This window comes from Diplotaxodon limnothrissa, linkage group LG22 (assembly GCF_057381915.1).
Source record: "Diplotaxodon limnothrissa isolate DT_005_m linkage group LG22, D_limnothrissa_male_GT1.1, whole genome shotgun sequence".
Lineage (NCBI taxonomy): Eukaryota > Metazoa > Chordata > Actinopteri > Cichliformes > Cichlidae > Diplotaxodon > Diplotaxodon limnothrissa.
The window spans coordinates 14,416,864-14,436,711 of record NC_140616.1 but is presented as its reverse complement, the minus strand read 5'-3'; the positions used below and the strand labels follow the sequence as shown (position 1 = coordinate 14,436,711).

General features: G+C 42.6%; 3 protein-coding genes across 4 annotated transcripts; 2 read left to right on the top strand and 1 right to left on the bottom strand.

Annotated features, from left to right (window-relative positions):
* Nucleotides 1–2,377: 2,377 nt before the first annotated feature.
* On the top strand, nt 2,378–4,598 carry LOC146609618 (GTPase IMAP family member 8-like). Of its 2 annotated transcripts, none has more exons than XM_085346262.1 (2): nt 2,378–2,402; nt 3,022–4,598. In XM_085346262.1, exons 1-2 carry the CDS (start codon nt 2,378–2,380, stop codon nt 4,596–4,598), a joined length of 1,602 nt encoding a protein of 533 aa, XP_085202388.1. The 2 variants fall into 2 exon arrangements, with proteins under 2 accessions (XP_085202388.1, XP_085202387.1); XM_085346261.1 differs by having other exon boundaries at nt 3,019–4,598.
* Nucleotides 4,599–6,138: 1,540 nt separating this feature from the next.
* Nucleotides 6,139–16,239, bottom strand: LOC146609617 (cytosolic non-specific dipeptidase-like). The gene is made up of 12 exons (XM_085346265.1): nt 16,030–16,239; nt 14,827–14,905; nt 14,362–14,505; nt 14,105–14,267; nt 11,506–11,594; nt 8,775–8,975; nt 8,608–8,692; nt 8,353–8,513; nt 8,078–8,242; nt 7,473–7,614; nt 6,526–6,673; nt 6,139–6,315 (listed from the first exon to the last, which is right to left on the bottom strand). The coding sequence occupies exons 2-12, from the start codon at nt 14,884–14,886 to the stop codon at nt 6,249–6,251; spliced, it is 1,425 nt and encodes a 474-aa protein (XP_085202391.1). The 5' UTR covers nt 14,887–14,905; nt 16,030–16,239; the 3' UTR covers nt 6,139–6,248.
* A 1,350-nt stretch (nt 16,240–17,589) lies between these two features.
* LOC146609616 (uncharacterized) lies at nt 17,590–19,062 on the top strand. The gene is made up of 2 exons (XM_085346267.1): nt 17,590–17,674; nt 17,825–19,062. Exons 1-2 carry the CDS (start codon nt 17,590–17,592, stop codon nt 19,060–19,062), a joined length of 1,323 nt encoding a protein of 440 aa, XP_085202393.1.
* Nucleotides 19,063–19,848: the final 786 nt, after the last annotated feature.

The following is a 19,848-nucleotide window of genomic DNA, read 5'->3' as shown; positions in this document are numbered from 1 at the left end:
CATTTGTGAAGCCAGACACTCATGGAGTGCAGCCAGTAGGTGTGAATCATGTTTGGTCTTGGTGTTTTCCAACTCTTCATACTGAAGACATTTTCTTAGATATCTGCCACAGTGATTGTTACTGGATCCTGTTCAGGGGTCGACATTTAGATCCACTGTGGAGGTAAACACAGACAACACAAGAGCTCTCGATTGTCTCGATCCTTGTTTATTACTCATCACCACACAACTGAATACGTTTCCCTCCAAAACACAGCAACAACACTTCCTGAGAACTGGGTGTGAGTGGAGCCCTCCAGTGGTCCACCACTGAGCGTCATGCCTGATGAAAACAAACTGTGAAGAGTCCAACGACCTTGGATCAAATGTGTCGGGCAGACAATGGTGCACTGGGCCAGGAACAGAAAACGAGTCTCTTGGGGGATGGAGAGACAGCCCAGAGGGATTGAAGCACGGGTGTGGACTCTCGGGCAAGAATTCCCTGGGGACCTGGAGGGGCTGACCAAGTTCAGCCGGGGAAACCCCGAGGTCTTCTTTAACCGCGCAGCGCAACCCCAGTAAAACCCACAGAAGACGGTCAACCCAGTTGCCATCTGTGAGAGAAGCACGGAGCGCGGCCTTAAGCGACCGGTGGAAACGCTCGCACATCCCGTTGGCCTGCGGGTGGTACGCAGTTGTTCGGTGGACCTTGATTCCCAGGCCGTCACCCATGGCAGACCAAAGCTCTGAAACAAACTGGGGGCCCCTGTCTGAAGTGATGTTGGCGGGGGAACCGAAACACGAAAAATGACAAAAATGCCCTGGCCACCGCTGCTGCTTTAGTAGACGCCAGAGGCACTGCCTCGGGCCAGCGGGTTGTGCGGTCCACTAAAGTCAAAAGGTGCGTGAAACCTTCTGACTGCAACAGAGGACCAACCAGATCACATGCACATGATCAAAACGCCTCCCTGGGGCGTGGGATGAGCGCTGCTGCCCAGTCTTTCACCGATTTACAAAGGCTCAGCGAAACAAACCTAGAGCTGACCAGCTTGACCGAGGCCTAGACCCCTTGGATGAGAGAGGGCGTGTACTGAGTCGAAAACGCCATGTCTGACGCGTCGGTGTTCAACGCAATCTCCGCCGATGGAAACGGGTGGGCCAGCAGGGCGGTGTTGGCCAGCAGGGCGGCATTGGCCAGCAGGGCGGCGTTGGCCAGCAGGGCGGCGTTGGCCAGCAGGGCGGCGTTAGCCAGCGCGGCCTTGGCCCCAGAAAATGGCTGGATGCGTTCAGGGAGTCAATCAATGGGGTCATTAGCTGTTTTACCCTTCAAGGCAGCACAGAGTGGCTGCAGCAGGTGCGCAGCTCTGGGGGAAAAGTGGTTGTAGAAATTGACCATCCCTGAGAACTCCTGCAGCGCTTTAACCGACGTGGGACGTGGAAAAGCCGAAACGGCCCGGACCTTGTCTGGCAACGGAACCACACCGTCAGCGGAAATGCAGTGGCCCATGAAATCCAGAACCGGCAACTCAAACTGGCACTTGGAAGGGTTGACGATCAGGCCGTGATCGTGGAAAGTGCAGGTAGCCAAGAAAATACGATCCACTTCCTCAACCAGGGAGCGATAATCCTTCACGCCCAGAAGCGGAGAGTTGGTGAGGCCGGTTCTCACGGCCACTGGCAGCTGTCGGAGGAAGATGTGGGCGAAGAGCAATCCCCCGTCGTCCGGTCCGAGAAAAGATAGCATGTGCTGCATCAGTTCGAGAGCCGTACTGCCACCCAGGCCTGAGAGGGAGAGGAGCTTCTCGGCTCTCTCTGCGTCGGAGAGGGCATAGCGCCGAAGAAACAGCTCCTTAAGGGCGGCGTATTTCCCTTGGGTGGGTGGGTGCCGGAGGAGAGTCATCACACGACGGGTGGCTAGCAGGTCGAGAGGCCACCACATGGTGATATTTCGTGAATACTTTTCTCTCCAAAACACAGCAACAACACTTCCTGAGAACTGGGTGTGAGTGGAGCCCTCCAGTGGTCCACCACAGTGTATGCTTTTGCTTCCCTGCAAGTAAAACAAACGCAGTAAAGCCTGCTGCTCTGTGTGTCTCACGTCTGCACGCAGATCTGTAACGGCAGCAGAAACATGACTGTTAATAACAAAATTTGTGCCTTGCTGCATGCACACTACAGAAGTGATGTACAACAGACAGATTGCACTAAACACAGACGATATCACAAAATTACACATCTGCTGACATATAACCAGCAAGTATCTGCTTCTTTTTCGTCCTATTAAAATGTCACTCATTCAAAGGGAAGTGTTAACAGCAGACTCAGACCATGGGGTAATAAAGAGGAAACTATTCAGCAGAGACAGAAACCACACATCAACTGCCTGTAAAAGACGAACATGGCCAGCAAATACAAGCGACTCGGCAAGTACATTTAAAAAGAGCAATCTATAATATTAGTGTTAATTAAACAGTAATAGAACTCAACACTCACTTTATCTTTCTCAGGTTTTATCTTTATTTGATCTATTCCTCTCACTGGTTTCCTTTGTTTTTACAATAGTTGACGTTTTTGTGTAGTTGTTATTGTAAAGCAGATTGTACAATATGATCTAAATACATGAGCACAATGACCGACGTAAACATTAATCGACCAATGGTTAAAAAAATCCTTGATGGGAGCAGTTTGTGGATGACACGAGAAGTAAACACAATTTTAACACTTTTGACAGAAAAACAAAGGGCAGGTTTCGGTTTTTGTAGCTTCTTCTGTTTTCTTGTTTGTGGCTTTTGTTTCATTGATTGACATACCCACAACCACTGTGCAGCAGTCACACACTGTTCTTTACATTAAACCCAATACAGTGCAGCAAACTAACCTGTTTATCCTGCACAAACCTGCAGAGGATTCTCATGCAGAGATAAACATACAAAAAAATCTGAAGGAGCTCAAACACTTTTTCACACTGTTTATTTGGTTTTACTGATGTTAACACAGTTGCTGATGTTAAAATTTGCTAATTTCTTTAAACAGAGTCAGGAGAACCACAAAAGAATACAAAAGAGAAACCAGAGCTCAGGATGGTGCTTGTTGGAAAAACTGGATCTGGAAAAAGTGCATCAGGAAACACCATCTTAGGAAGAAAGAGTGCTTTTGAATCTAGATCATCTTCAAGCTCGATAACTTCAGTGTGTCAGAAGGAAACAGGAGAGTTTGAAGGTCAAAAACTGGCTGTGGTCGATACTCCCGGTCTGTTTGATAATGTTAAAACTGAAGAGGAAATGAAGACAGAGATCAGGAGAATCATCTCCTTTGCTGCTCCTGGTCCTCATGTGTTCCTGGTTGTGATCTGTGTGGCCAGATTTACAGACGAACAACGAGAAACAGTGAGAATCCTTCAGCAGATGTTTGGAGTACACTTAGCAGACTACACCATGGCCTTGTTCACATGTGGAGATAACCTGGAGCATGATGGAGTCACCATAGAACAATTCATCAGGGAAAATCTAGCTCTCCAAGACTTCATCCATCAGTGTGGAGGAGGATATCATGTTTTTAACAACCGAGATGATGACAATCCCTCTCAGGTCAGAGAGCTGCTGAGGAAGATCAACACTATGGTTCAGGGAAACGAACGAAGCTGCTACACCAATGAGATGTTCGGAGAGGCTAAGGAGTCCATGAGAAAAGCTGAAAAAGACTTCAGGATTGTTGTTGTTGGGAAAACTGGAGCTGGGAAGAGTTCATCGGGAAACACCATCCTGGGAGGAAAAGCCTTTAAAACAGCATCAGCTTCATCCCCTGCCTCAGTGACGTCAGAGTGTCAGCAGGAAGCAGCTCTGTTTGATTTTCAAACCCTGGCTGTCGTTGATACTCCAGGCCTGTTTCACTCTGTGTTTACCTTAGGCCAGGTGAACACGGAGATCAATAGATGCATCTCACTGGCTGCTCCTGGTCCTCATGTGTTCCTGGTTGTGATCCAGCCAAACATATTTATAGATGAAGAACAAAAAACCCTGAGAATCCTTCAGGAGGTGTTTGGAGATGAAGCCGTTCGTTACACCATGGTGTTGTTCACACATGTAGATCTGAATGCCTCCATAGAAGAACTCATCACTAAGACTCCAGCTCTTCGTGAATTCATCCGTCAGTGTGGAGGACGATATCATGTTTTTAACAACAATAGCAGAGATCCTGCTCAGGTCAGAGAGCTGCTGGAGAAGATCAGACTAATGGTTCAGAGAAACGGAGGAAGCTACTACACCAACAAGATGTTTGAAAAGGCAGAGAGCGCTATAACCAAAGAGATGGAACAACTTCAGAAGAAAAACCCTGGGCTGATGGCCACTGAAGCAAGATATGAAGCAGAGAGAAAAAACAAGTTTATCCGGGGCAGCTGGGTTGGTGCTGTTGCTGGAGCTGCTGCTGGACTCGGTGCTGGAGCAGCTGCTGGAGTCAGTACTGCGATTGCGACCGAGCTTGCTATTGGAGCTATTGTGGGAGCTGCAGCTTGTCCAGTAGGAGTGCTGGTTGGAGTTGGACTGGGTGTGGCAGCTGGAGCTGCACTGGATCGTACTACTGCTGCTAAAGTGAGGAAGCAGGCGTGTACTACACAGTGACAAATACTCACTCAGCAGCAGCTCGTTCACATCATCAAGTCAATATTGGGCGATCGTGGCTCAAGAGTTGGGAGTTCGCCTTGTAATCAGAAGGTTGCCGGTTCGAGCCCCAGCTTGGACAGTCTCGGTCGTTGTGTCCTTGGGCAAGACACTTCATCCGTTGCCTACTGGTGGTGGTCAGAGGGCCCGGTGGCACCAGTGTCCGGCAGCCTCGCCTCTGTCAGTGCGCCCCAGGGCAGCTGTGGCTACAATGTAGCTTGCCATCACCAGTGTGTGAATGGGTGGATGACTGGTTGTGTAAAGTGCTTTGGGGTCCTTAGGGACTAGTAAAGCACCATATTCACAAGTCCTTCTCATTATTCTCATAAATAAGGTGAATATTGGATTAAATTAAAACGAATTATTAATTATTGATCATGTTAGTTGTTGGAATGATATTTTTATGATTGTCATTTGTACTTAGAAACAGAGCATCAATAATGTTTAGAGGTATATAATCGATTGCATTTTGAGATATAAATTTCTGAAAATAAATACTTGATTTTCTTTCTATCATAGTTTAGACTAAGCAAATGCACCTTGTTTCCTTAGCAGAGATGTTGGAGCCTCTATTTACCCTCAGAGTGATCTGATTTAAAAATTGTAAAACAGGATCTAAAGGAGGGAGGAAGGATTCATCCAAAGGAGGGCTGCTACGTCACAAACTATTTCAGCGAGTAAACCTGTGAAATCTGTGCACAAAAGCTCACCTGTTCTGTGTCAAGACGACCACTAAACAAGACTTTACCATTAGATTCTGGCCACAGGTTTCGGGACCAGTACTAAAAGTACACTGGTTTATTGGAAGCCCCCATGGCTGGGTTATGAACTAGCAAAAATAATAGCGTATAGTAAAAGAATAAATAGTGGTAGGTAGCTTCATTACACCTTTTGATTATCACCATGGACTGCTATCAGAATACCTGGTGGTATTTTCATCCTTCTCTCAGGAAATGGCATTAACTAAGTTTGTGATATAAACTCACCCTGATTTATCTTTCCTAAAGTAACATAAAGACAAGTAATGTCAGAAATCACAGAATAAAAGGGCTGACTGGACCGGTTACATATAACAAGCATAGTCATTTGTAGAACTGGACATTCACAACTGTTAACATTGGGAAAGCTTCTACATATATCGACACATTCAAATTGACTGATTGTACTTTTTTAACGCTGTGATGTGGAAAACACTAATACAATAACAGCATTTGGTCATGCTGCTGTCACTGATGCCTCAAACACATTTGACAGCTTCTAAATTAAGCTTACCAACATTATTTTATTTCTTTTTTTTATTAGTCCTTTATTTATCCAGGTAAAAATCTTATTGAGATTAAAAATCTCATTTCCAAGAGAGACCTGGCAGTATTATTGTGAGTTATGACCCACATGCTAAGCGGTGCACTGCATCAAAAGTAAATCCTGTTACATCATGAAAAGAACAAAGACAAAAGAGGACAATTCAAACAAAGTACGAAAAACACTTTTATTATCAGCAGGGTGTGTAAAACCATTCATTGTGAAAGGTAATTACAGTTTAGGTTAAGTTTATGTACTGAAATGAAGGATGAGCATATATTACACCTGTCATTATGAGACACCATCAAATCACTCCAGCAGAGAGACCTCATGGAAGTATGCTCCCAGCAGCTTGACTCCCTGAATGTAGTTTGATCTGAAAATGGAGAAATGAAGCAATGACAACGGTTTATAATTTAAAAAAAAAAAAAAACTCACTTTACCTGTCATTAAGTTAAGCACAGAAATAATCTGGAGATGACAAACATGATCCTCTTCTTTTACTGCAATATTTCATCTATTTTATCAATAGTTCCTACTTGTTCCACATTTCAAAAGAAGTGAAACGGTGTGAGCTGTGACCAACCTGTTGATCTTTTCATTCTGAGAGTGAGCTCCATCATCAGAGGACCCTACAGGAAGCAGCATGACATTACGGCCTGTGGCCTCCTGGAAGGTCAGGGTGACTGGGATGCTGCCACCCTCGCGAGTCAGATCAGGCTCGACCCCGAACACTACAGCACAGCGAGGAGGAAAAAACAAGGCAAAAAGCAATAACAATTTTAATAATAATAATAATATTTTGTTTTCACATTAAACTGGGTATAATCCTATCAGTGAAAATACATGAAAAACGTCCACAAAAATATGCATATAACAGAAAAGCTTATAAAGATATTTCATTGGTCTATGGGAGGGGCCACTGGCCCAAGAACTTATGGACTTTGCTGTATAGCTGCTGTTAACGTGTTCTAAGTTTTAGTGTTATAACAGCAGTTAAGAGTTATCAGGTGTTGATTCACCATTTTTGTGTTAGTGTGTAACATTAATGCTGCTGTGTGTTCTGTGTGGCTAGCGGAGCACCGTGAGTTAGACGGCTGTGCCCGTTTACCACCTCTCACTGCTGTGGTGTGTGAATGGGCGTTCGTAATAAAAGGCTGTCCTCCCTGTAGCTTAGCATTTCGGCTAAGGCAGGAATAGCAGGTCTCTGTCTCCTCCTTGTCTGAGCTCGCCACAATATGTACAAGGCTTTTGGATAATAAATTTGCTTGTCTTTGTTTTTAATGTCCTGAAACATCTGCCCGAGGACAGGAACTGAAACATGACAAAAATATTTGATTTCTCTTAAAGAAAAAGCATTGCAATGTAAACTGTAAGAAAGTCAGTTGTATTATAGCAGGAGAAAGTGTTTTACACTTTTGTAATACAATAAACACAGAACTGATTTAGACTTTGTATCAAGATAACAGAAATGCGTGAGATTGAGTGAACTCCCTCTTTGATCTAACAGCTTTTATCATTAAGTCCTTGTACCTGTCTTCATGGCCTTTCTCCCTGCCATGTAGTGTGGGTGGTTGAAGTCTGAGACCCAGGCTTTTGCCCCGTGGCCCATGTTCACTTTCAGTTTATTGGGGCTTCCCAGTTCAGCAAACTTCTTCTGCAGATGATCGACGACCTTGAAGAGGGGAAGATAACTTAGACTTGTTGAAGCTTTTATGCAGAAACAACCTGGTGCTCACTATGAGTGCAAAGGGTTGAACTGTATTAGGTGAGGCAAAAGAAACTGACTTGATTGGTTTTCCTAATTTTATGCAGGTATATTATAATTCCTGTGTATTTTATGACCTGTGACATTGGTTTTCTGTCTAAATAAAGTTACCTTCATTCAAATTAAATCACTCCACTTTTTTTTTTTTACTTCATAATTTAATATATTCATAATATTTCTCATTTTCATACACTGCAATTTCTTTTACACACTCCTTAAAAAAAAAAAATAAAAAAAATAAAAAAATGCATGGCTGAGCAAATCACCTGAGCAACAAATTACCAATAAGTGGCAGAGATACAGAGCGACTTCTGCTACATTATTTAGGTGAGTGCTATATGCCATCATTGTTACCTATCACAGTGTTTACCTGCTTCTCCACATCTCTAGGGTCCATGTCAGGCACAAGGCGGATGGAAAACTTGCCGATGACCTTGCGAGGAATAACCGTCTTGGCTCCTGCTTCAGAGAAAGCCCCCTCAATACCATGAAGGGAAAGAGAAGGATATCTCCAACGGTGCATGAGGATTTGTTCCTATGGTGGAAGAAATAAAGAACAATAGGTTCAAAAAGTGTGAATGACCCAAAATTATACAGCACATTTCCACCAATGAGTGATGCGAACAACATAAATAATTTCTTTGCCTTTGTGTCATGCAGCAGCTGGTCAACCCCCACATCTTTACAGTACTCATCCAAGTCAAAGTCGATCTTCTCGTACAGCTTTTGCTCCTCTGCTGTCAGAGGTGCCACACTGTCATAGATCCCAGGAACCAAAATCTTACCCCTTTTGTCAACCAGGGAGCCTGTGCAGGAAGTCACAAACACATGATTAAAACTCTAAACTGCTGTAAAATAAGGTCGGTGAGACCAAAAATCACAATTATCAGCTTCACTTGCCCATAAGTGCGATGAGGTCGGTCATGGCCTCATGAACAGAGCCACCAAACACCCCTGAGTGCAAGTCCTTCCCACCACACTCCACCTTGAGGTTGGAATGTAAAACATTATTTTAAAATACACAGCTTGTGTCTCTCCCCACCAACAATAATCCAACAGGACTTCACCTCAAGGAAGAAATAGCAGATTCCTCTCAGACCGTAGGTGATGCAGGGTTTGTTCTTGCCCAGCCAGTAGTTGTCAGAGATGCAGACGTAGTCCACGTCTTTAAAGAAAGTGTCCTTTCTAGAAAACACAAGATCATCCAGACCCTCAGATCCAGATTCTTCCATCCCCTCGAAGCAGAATTTGATGTTGATGGGAAGGTCCTGCAACAAGAAGAGAGATGCATAAGAAAGAAAAAAATAAAAAATAAAAAAAAAATCAGAAGACTACAATTTGGTCACTGGCTCAAGTTTAAATTCAGGCTCATTGTGAATTAGTTTTTTTCATTTTCTAAAGACAAAGTACTTGAGTAATCTCATATTTTTAATTTGGACTCCCTGCACATGCTGACTGTTGATCTTTTATCTCCAGTCTTTGCTACGCGAGAACTTTCCTTTAACGCTTTAAAGTACAGTCCAGTACAATTCAGGAAAAAGCAAAGACGATGTGCTTCAGTTTAAACTGTTAGGTTTATATTGTTGATTGTCATTTATGCTTAGAAATATTTAACCATATATGCTTAGAGGTGTATAATCAATTGTGTAGTGATAGGATGTGTGATCCTTAGGAGTCTGCAAAGTGTTCTGAGTGTTCTGGCATTCACACCCACATCCTGGGAGCATGGGAGAGGTCTACCTTCTTTTATTGATTTGTGGTAGGATAAACGTAGCTATGTCAGTTTTAGTCTAAGTGCCTTTTGTTTAGATGAACTACTGGACTTCCAGACCAGCAGGTTTAGGGAAGTCATTTATGGGGTCACACTCTGACACCACACACACGCACGCTTACAAAACGCACAGGCAAGGTACTCTTTGTGTGTATGTAGACGTCATATGTTAATGCACCTATGTACCGTAATTGTCGGGCTATAAGCCGCTACTTTTTGCACAAGCTTTGAACCCTGCGGCTTTTAGTCAGGTGCGGCTTTTCTATGGATTGTCCGTGATTTTTGTCATATCGTAAGACGATTTGTTTTGTTTGTTCCGCTGTTGTACGGCACTACGTTGCCTGGCAGAAGGATCGGGGTTCAAGAGTGGTATGTTAGTCACATGTCCGTCCGCCAGGCAACGTAGTGCCATACGAAGTAGCGCGAAAAACAAACTTCAAAGTAGCGCTACGCATTCAGCGGGAGGCGTGGATGACGAGCGGCGATAAACTTGCGAAAAGCAAGTTATGCCCAACTCCACCGGTGGATTCTGACAGCGTGGAAAAGTGCGAAAACATCCACGATCACCAACGGATTTTGAAGGGCTGGACTGCTGCATGATGGAGAGGACACCGCCACGGCCCTTCTGAGGGTGTTCAACTCTGACACTGACAACGAGGATTTCTTTGGTTTTGAAAGTGACAACGAAGGAGAGAAGCGGAGAGTGGATGACGAAGCCATCCTGAGCCTGTTTGTATCCGACACTGGAGAAGAGGACTTTGGTGGTTTTAGAGCGCAGGAAGAAGAGAAAGATGGTGAATGACTGACTTTTCTTCTTGTTAAAGCCGTGTCACTGCACCTGAGCCTAAAAGGTAGTCCGAATCTATTTTTCTGGTGTGCTGTAGGTTACTGTTATGTACTACATGTGCAAATATGTACCCATAACTTGTTTTTCAAAATATTAATAAAAGGGGTGTGTCTCCAAACAGCCATCTCTTTCCTGACAATTCCCTTTGTGCATATTCTCTTACATATGATAAGTCAACATTGAAACACCTGCGGCTTTTAGTCAGGTGCGGCTAATGTATGTACAAAACAGGGTTTTCCCCTGATTTTAGCTTGTGCGGCTAATATTCAGGTGCGCTTTGTAGTCCGGGAAATATGGTATATTCATGTAACCTCAATAAAAGAGCAGTGTTACGGGGGAGCGGACGAGAGCAACTGGGGTCAAGCGAAGGGACGGTGTTTGTCCAGTTCTCTCCCGTGCACGAGAAACATAAAGAACTTTGCCTACTCGTGTCTTGCTTTGCTGTGTAATTAAATTGTCCTTAACGTTCCAGCGAATAGGTTTATGCTACAATCCTATCATAAACATTAAGTGATTCCTGTACGACAATCCTACCCCGGGACCTTTGACCAAGACATTTACTGCTGACAGCTCTGAAGCAATCAACAAGTGATCTGCAAATCAGTGGTGTACTTTAACAGAGATAATCCATTTCTAAGAATGACGATTAATCAGTTTGGAAATGCAGCCATGTACTTAGCTGTTCCATGTTGCAAGGCTTTGTTTTTAAATCACCTTATTTCTAATTATGCACATTAATAAATCAAATACAACCTACATAACCCAAAAATACACTTCCTAATACTTATTATTACACAGGTTTTACATTTCTCACAATAAGTTTTAATAATAAAACTGAGCATGAGTCCAAACTAAGCATATAATTAATCTTATGTGTGATATGAATGACCCACATATCATTTTAGAATACAGTGCTATATAGTAGCTATTCTGCTTTATCATCACTGTACAAAAACAAAAAAAAAAAACCTTAATAATATTCTAAGTAGCGGTGTACGTTTACAGATTCTGAAATAAACCATCACACCTCAATATACTCCTGTCAGTAATTTCAAGCGTTTCAAGTCACTGTTCAAACAGGGATTTTTTTTTAAGAAACACTAAAATATCATATCATCTTTAAACTATCTGAACTTGAAACACCTTTTGTTGGCCAGCTTAAATCTGGCAGTAACTGTACCTTTCCGATCTTCTGATACGCTTCAATGCAGTTAAACCAGGCCAACACTGGACCCTTGTCATCAGTAGATCCTCGTCCATAGAGCTTACCTACAAAAATAAAACTATTTCAGTTTCAAGGTTCTAATGAGAAGATAGTGGAGTTGACAAATGACACTAAGGTTATGTTTATTACATAGTCAACAGACGACAGTGCCCCATTTTAAGCTTGTTTAAATCATGACTAAGGTTCTGTGTAGGGATGGGTACCGGTTCTGACATAAACGGTAGTAACCAGACCGAAAAGCAGCGCACATTTCGGTGCTTTATTTCGGTGCTTTTTTTTCCTGAGCTGTGATACACTTCTAGCCAATCATTTTACGTTTCCGAGGATAGTAGGCGGGGCTAGGTACGTACGTTCTTTTATGCAGAGCTACAGATTAAAAATGTCCAAGGCGAAGCGGTCAAAAGTCTGGCTGTACTTCACAGCAAAATATGCAAACTCAGCAGCCTGCAACAAGTGCTTTAAGCTGATACTGTGATACTGTCAAAGGAGGTAACACCTCGAATCCGATGAAACACCTGGCGACGCATAGCGTTTTTGTTTTTTTTAAGAGCAGAGAAATGCGCCGTATTTAATGGCAGCAGCAGCCGTTCTTCTCTGCGTGAGTAGCTTAATGTTGTTTGTGTGTAATTTACGTTGAGTAGGCTAACCACATTATTACATTAATGCATGTAAGGTGAACTAGCAAACATCATCATAGCTACATGCGGCTGTCTTCTTGGTTGATGGCAGATACTCCCTTCACACTGGCCAAAAAGGCTAAAATGACCAAAGAAAAAGAGGGAAACAGCTAAACATGAGAGGTTTTTGGACAAAGTTTGTATTTTTTTCCATTGTTTAAGCACTGCTTCCAGCTAAGAGTGATACCATATATGCCCCATAGCTGCAGAAAAGGCTAACATTGTTATCTTTTTACAAAAAAACCAGCTGAATATGAGAGGTTTTTGGACCAATTGTGTGTTCTCCAGTCTTTATGCACCGGTTTGAACACCGTTTGAGCACCGGGACCGTTTCAAAAGTACCGATTTGGCACCGGTATCAGATAAAACCTAAACGATACCCATCCCTAGTTATGTGTAACAATATGAAACCCTTGTTCATGGTTTTTTTTAAAAAAGGTCTGCAGCAAGTTTTTGTAAAATGTGACATAATCAGCACTAACACAGCTGAGCAGGCAGGAATGAGACAACGGGAAGAGGATGTGGCATTTTGTGTCAGCTGACTCAAAACGCACAAGATCACGCATGCCGAGTCCAACAAACCAGAACTTTAAGGAAGCAAAAAGCTCTTTAACATTCATCCATGTCTGTTTAAATCCAGATATATGTCGTAATAATACAACACACAGAACATCTAAAGAACGCCTCACTTGAGCCATTTTGCCTTTTCACAAGCCGAGTCTGTTCCAAAAGCTTCTAATAATAACAACTTTATGGGTTCAACTTGGCCTGAGAAGACTGGCGATAAGACTGCAGCTCTAACAAAAGATGAGCTAAATAGGCTGGACTTTGGAAACATGTTGCTAGCTGTTACTGCAAGCAGAAAGCTGATTAAAGCTTGAAGAACATTCAAATATAGTTCAACCAATCTAAACACCAAAGAGAGAGTTTGATGTTATTGATGTTGTCGCGAGATGACCCCTGTCCTTGCACCACCCCTGCCATACACCACGATGAGGCCTGTTGAGATCGCCTAAGGCCAGGTGTGAATGTGGGTTGAAGCACCTGGGATCGGGTCTCAGGCCTGCACTGGAGGTGGGTGACAGCTGGTGCTGTAATCCACCACTTTTGTTCCAACGATGGTTTAATGACCAAGTGATTGTAATGACATGAGCCAAGGTGAGCCCTCATATCAGGTGATGACATGATCAACGCGTCTCAGGGCCATCTTGAAAGGGAATAACGCCAACTAAGGGTTAAATACCTGGGACACAACCATTTGTTTTTAGAACTGAAGGAGCCTCTTGGATGAGAGGTGAAATGCCTTTGCAAACTTAAAGAAGGCCAACTGCCTTGTTTTTTCAAGCTCCCAAGACAATCCTGTGACTTGTTTTGTGTTACTCATCTTTGCATGTCAGACACACTCGTAGTCTACATAGTTTAGCATGGCACGCTTTCTCTTAGTTATAGTGCCATATAGCATTCTCATCTTGCACTACCTACCTGCTGACTGGATTTGTTTTCTGTAATCTGTTCATTTAAGACCACTAAAACGCTCTGTCCTCATTATTTTGTTGTTTTCATAGTAATTGACCAGCTTTATTCATCTTAGAAAATTAGTTCGTCTTCTTTTAGTTTTGCCATCTATTCTATCTACAGGACAGTACGGTAGCTCATTTTTCAGTCATATTTGATATTATAACTTTGCTAAACCAAAAACTACCCGGTGTAACTTACAAACAGCTGGATACAGTAGCCTTAAAGTTTTCATTTTCATCTATTTTTACAAGCCCAAAGCGCGTTCCAGCTGACTTCAGTTACTCGCATAACTTTCCAGCTCAGAAACAGCTCCAGGGTTGTTTTGTGCAGGACGCAGGCCAAAAGTATTCTCCTCTTACCGTCTTTCTCCACCAGAGTGAAAGGCTCTGTGTCCCAGCCATCATCGATGTTTGCTGGCTGAACATCAAGGTGCCCGTAAATACACACCGTCTTCTTGGCTGGGTCTGATCCTAACTGCCCCAGAATGATAGGAGGCAGGGGGATCTCCTCTCCTGAGGGAAGCTGCATGAATAATGATTTATGGTGAAATTTAAGTAGAAAAGATAATGCAATATACAAATCATTAATGCATTAAGAAATGTAACCAGTGCAAGACCTTCTGCTTGCCAACGTCCACCAACTCCACAGTCCCTCCCAGCCTCTCAATGTCCTTGGCTGCCATCTCCATCATTTTTTTGATCTCCCCGCGCTTCTCAGGCCAAGCAGACACACTCTGGACACCCACCCACTCAGCGAGGCGCTGAGGACAATTATGAAAAAGGGATTTAAATTAAAATAGGTGTTTTAGGCACTTTCGTCATGCTCAAAAAAGAGCCACAATGAGTTATTCTTAGGACATCAGACCTTCTACAAAATTTGACTAAAGCAGCAGTTATAATATCTGGTTTTACAGTTGGCATCTACTATAGCGCCAGCTTAAGTGAATGAGTTACAATGCTGTCCAGTTTAAAGTTAGCTCAATAAATTATTAAATCAAATGACAACCATACAGTGATTAAACAGCCAAGAGGTCTTACATTGAGTCCAGCATAACTATTATATTTTTCCTGAGTAATCTTACCTGCACATACAGGTCCTGGTGGTCGTCCACATACTTGAAAAGTTCTGTGAGATGAGACATTTTGTGCCAGCAATGGGATCTGAGGGTTAAACAAGCAGACTGGTGTGAGTCCACCTCTGGGTTTGTGCAATCTTATGAGAGCACAAAGACCACGCCTTCCTGCAAATTTGCTGACTGCTGCTGAATTTGCAGCTCCCATCCTGCACATTAGGTCATGAGACTTAAGCTTGTTTCACATCATAATTTCTCAGATCTACAGCTGCAGCTGATCAGCACTTTAACACCAGGCTTTCAGAACAAAACAGCAAGAAAATGTCAAGAAATGTGAGGCTCATAGTACAAAGTTACAACAACTGACGCAGTAAAGGATAATGCTCAGTTCTGTGCCTTCTGGTCCCTGCTTCTACACTTATCAGATAACCTAAAAGCCACATGCTGATGCAGTAAATTAATTAAGGTAGTTGAACTTTACTGTAAAATGCCTCACTCGCTGAGTAACTGCATTTAAAGTACTGTTTAAACTAAATGTACTTATCATAGAAAATATCATCTCATGTCTTAACAGCTTAGAGTTGTGTGGCGACCAAACATAATCGAGCTGCACAAAAGATAATAGTTTATTATTTATTAGTATTAAAACAACAGTTAGGTAGACTATGGTTGATAACATGTGTAGACGTGAAAAGATCACTAATTGTGTGAAGAAAGCCATAAACAACAATTAAACCGTTTCGTACTGAGTGAGAAACTGAAAGAAGGTCATGAAAACTTCAGCACACACGGAGGTTACTTTCCACAGGTGTGCACTGAAATTTGGACTCGCCCTTGTTGTTGCACGACCACTCCTCTAGACCATATATCTGAATATTTCCATGCAAAATAGGCACAGAGACTTAGATGTAATAGTTAATATAGTTCTTTTTTTTTTTTTTTTTTAAAGCGGATATAACCTTTTTCGGCTTGGTACCAGCGGGTTTTGTACAGCATGCTATGAAACACGAATAATGAGGTGGTAAAATGGCAAGTGAAGCGAAACTAAGTTGGCTAAGCTAAGCGGATGCTGGAAGGTAGGTAACGGGTCATTGCCGTTATATCTACCGTCTGGGTTAATGTGACCGAGAGCTGATCTAGCCAAATACTTTGGTCATTTATAAACTGCAAAGAGAAATATTAAAATCTACCCGTCTTGTCAAACAGACTTACTGTGTTTTTATTCCAGATCAGCTGATGTAAACATGTGACTCCGGGCCCTTCTCAGCTGACAAAGACTTCCTGTATTTGCTAACGACGGACAACTCTGAGGTCTGCAGTAAAAAAAAAAAAAAAGCAAAACAACAAAAGCTACTTGTTTTGTGGGGGGGGGAAACCCAAAGCGATTCAACTCGTGGGGTAAAAACAACAACCCACCATATGAACTGCTTCAAAGCGCAAAGAATTATGGGTCATCGGAAGCTGCTTCGTCACGGGCGTCTCATCGGGAAAAAAAAATACATTTACTTCTCAATTGTTTTCCCGTTTGTTAAAAATGACAAAAAAATAATTGTTTTTTATTTTATTTTATCTACCAACACCACATAAACATAGTTGCACATCTGTTTCTTTGCATGTTCAAGTTAACGAAATAAAGTTGAAAGAGAAAAATATTTAAGAAATGACTCCAATGTTAAGCAGTATGGCACATGGAAAAAAGCTTTCAATATTTTAAGTATAGCGGACTTTCAGTTCCTCTGGTTTGTATAAAGGACTTTACATGCATATTCATACAAATATAATATTTCTTACAAAATTATTGTTGCGGCTCTTCCAACCAACGGTCGCTGCAGGCTAAACATGAGGACACAGATGACGCGCAACAATAAACACATGAGATAGACCTCTGTACTATTTGCTCCTTTAATTCCACTGTCCACTATACAAAATCAGAACATGGGATCAAAGCATGATACAAATGCAGAGACTGCACAAGCAAACGAATGCAACTTACAAACATTACACCAATTACTATGCCAAACTACAGCCTCTGGCATAAATTAGTGCACCAAACTAAACTCAAGCTGCATGCAAAAAAATAAATAAAAAATTTGCATCAAGATGCGGTCAACAGAAGGTTTCCCCTCATGCTCACCCTACCTACCTTTCTGCTCAACATCAGGTGCAGTGAACAGGTGAGTGCAACCACATTTATCACCTAACACCCATGAGTCACGCCCCACACCCGTGCACCAATAGGGCTTCGGAGCGTGATGTCACGGGGGTGGGCGTGGAAAGGATTTTGGCCCGATTCACCATTTTGGGGGTCTAAGCTAGGAGCGATAGCATAGCCATGGTTCGTACTTGCTGTGTGCTCGGCTGCAATGTTCGATCTTACGACCGGCACGGGAATAAGGTTGGATTGTCTTTTTATGCTTTCCCAACCTGGAAGCAACGTGAAGGAGCTCATGTATCGGATGTTACCAAACGAAGGCGTCTAGCCTGGATAGCAGCCGTGAGACGAGCTGATATCAAGTTCTGTTACGTCTCCAGTGGTGTGCTCACGACATTTTCATTCCGGTAAGTTCTAAATATGTTCTTATCACACTTTATAGCTGAATAATATTACCGTTGATGGTCTCGGAAGTTATAGAAATTGCGATCAAACATCGAATGGAGTGACTTTGCAGACATATGTGCTATGTAACGATTCGCTAATTGTTTCGCACAACTGTAGGGAAGCCTGCCTATGAAATGGATCAAACAAATCCAGACTGGGTACCAACGCTACACATGGGGCACTCTGAAATCCGAACATCACATTCAGACCGTCACAGGAGGCGAACACAACGTCAACAAAATAAAGTACTATTTGGAGGTAAACGACAACCGCACCCCCAGCCACAGTCTCTTATTTTAAAAGTTGATCTTAGTCAATTAACACAAACATTTTTGAGTATTCATACGGCCTTAATGTATAAACCATTTAAAAGTTCCCTTGTGTATTTGCACTCTTTTTATTGGACAGGCTTTGACAATGGAGCAGCAGAGTGTGAAGGTGAAGCCTCAGCAGAAGTTACCACAGAAGAGCAGCCAGAGATGGACACCACCGAAGAGCAACACCATAACAACCTTGTTATTTTGGCTGAGGGACAAATTTGTGCTGGACAAGTAGAAGTAGAGGTAACGGGTGCTGATGCAGAAAACATTGATATCAGAGAGAAACAGACAGAAGATCAACAACTGACAAGTGATTGTGTGCACTGTGTACAGAGCAGAGCAGAAATAAACCGGCTGCTGGAGGAGAACAGAAAGCTTAAATCAAAGTTGGACAAGACAGAGCTGAATGAAAACTTTTTAAAGGGTGACACGGAAAAAGTGAAATATTACACCGGTTTTACTTGTTTTGCTATTTTTATGTCCGTGCTCGAGAATGTAAAAGCTTTCCTACCAGCATCAAAGAAACTGTCGCATTTCCAAATGCTTTTACTCACACTTATGCGACTTAGACTTGATCTTCCTGTCCAGCATCTTAGTTATCTATTCAATGTCTCCTACAAAACTCTTTCTTCTGTCTTTTCTGATACAATTGACGTGTTGCATGCTCGCTTTGGAATACTTGTACACTGGCCAGAGAGGCACTGTTTGCAAGCAACAATGCCACCACAATTTACGGACACTTTTGGAAATCGTGTAGCCATCATTGTAGACTGTTTTGAAATTCGTACAGAACGACCATCTAATTTAAAGGCTCGTGCTCAAACGTACTCACACTACAAGGGTACAAACACCATGAAATATCTGATCGGGATTACTCCACAAGGTGCAATTTCATTCATTTCTAAGGGGTGGGGGGGCCGTGCATCAGATAAACACATCACAGAGCAATGTGGCATACTTAACAAGCTGTTACCAGGGGATGTAGTTTTGGCTGACAGAGGCTTTGACATCAGAGATGCGGTGGGAATGATGTGTGCAGAGGTAAAGATCCCAGCATTTACAAGGGGCTTCTGTCAACTAGATGCCAAGGACATAGAAAATACACGAGCCATTGCACACCTAAGAATCCATGTTGAACGAGTAATTGGCAGTTTGCGCAACAAATTCAAAATGCTACATACTACCATGCCAATCCGTTCTCTTCTTCCATGTGAGGGTGAAGACGTTACCTTCCTTGATAAAATTGTGAGGGTGTGTTGTGTTTTGGTTAACATGTGCCCCAGTGTGGTAGTGAAACCAGGCACACATGAGACTTGTACTTGTTAATTAATAATTGTTTAAAAAAGGAAAACCTTTTTAGTTTTTTGTATGTGTGACTGTATGAACACATTGACATTGCGTTATGTAACCATTTCTGTACCTGTATACTATAAGCAAAAGTTTATCATCACTTTGGACTCTTTGTTTCACTAAAATTACGTTATAATAAAAGCAAGATAACAAATAACTGCTTTGCACTCTTTATTTCACACTTTGACAATTGGTACATGGTAAGTGCTGCACGTTTGAAATCAAGTTATACATATTTCAATGCACTTCTGACAAACATCCAGACAAACACACTGCTTTATTGTGTTTTTGAAGTGTGTCTAACACTGGTGACAACTCAAATGTAGCAGAGGGAATCTTTCTTTTTGAAGGACGGCTTCTTCTGCCTTTCACCACAGACGGTCCGTTTATATTTTCATCAAGAGTCTTTTTTTGTGCTGCTGAAGATGTAAAGTCAATGTTATGGCCAACCTCTGGCTGTATCTTGGTTGTGTTCCCCGGCAAAACCCAGTAGGCTGGTTCATCTGTGACTGTCTTTGTGCCACGTATCCTCACTGTTGCCTCCACTTTAAACAGAAGTGCAGCGACATGGGTGCAGGTCTCAGCAACTCCGGCCATACAGGTGCAGTGTGCAGTTTCGACCTTCCCTGTGGTGCTTACAATTACCCATGGTCGTAATGCAGGTTCATTCAATCTTTGGGAGTGCAGTACCTGTAACATGCAAGGACAAGGTTGATGTAAAGACAATAAATGAAATGAGACAGGGAGGACACTGATTGGCGT

What these genes read in the sequence shown, in the direction of transcription:
- LOC146609618 (XM_085346261.1), top strand. Translation starts at nt 2,378, where the DNA reads ATGGCCAGCAAATACAAGCGACTCG. An exon ending in CAGCAAATACAAGCGACTCG is followed by an intron (nt 2,403 to 3,018) that starts GCAAGTACATTT and finishes AAACAGAGTCAG; the next exon opens with GAGAACCACAAAAGAATACA.
- LOC146609617 (XM_085346265.1), bottom strand. Translation starts at nt 14,886, where the DNA reads ATGTCTCATCTCACAGAACTTTTCAAGTATGTGGACGACCACCAGGAC. An exon ending in TGGACGTTGGCAAGCAGAAG is followed by an intron (nt 14,268 to 14,361) that starts GTCTTGCACTGG and finishes TTATTCATGCAG; the next exon opens with CTTCCCTCAGGAGAGGAGAT. An exon ending in CTAGAGATGTGGAGAAGCAG is followed by an intron (nt 7,615 to 8,077) that starts GTAAACACTGTG and finishes CCCCTCTTCAAG; the next exon opens with GTCGTCGATCATCTGCAGAA.
- LOC146609616 (XM_085346267.1), top strand. Translation starts at nt 17,590, where the DNA reads ATGGGGCACTCTGAAATCCGAACATCACATTCAGACCGTCACAGGAGG. An exon ending in AAATAAAGTACTATTTGGAG is followed by an intron (nt 17,675 to 17,824) that starts GTAAACGACAAC and finishes TTTATTGGACAG; the next exon opens with GCTTTGACAATGGAGCAGCA.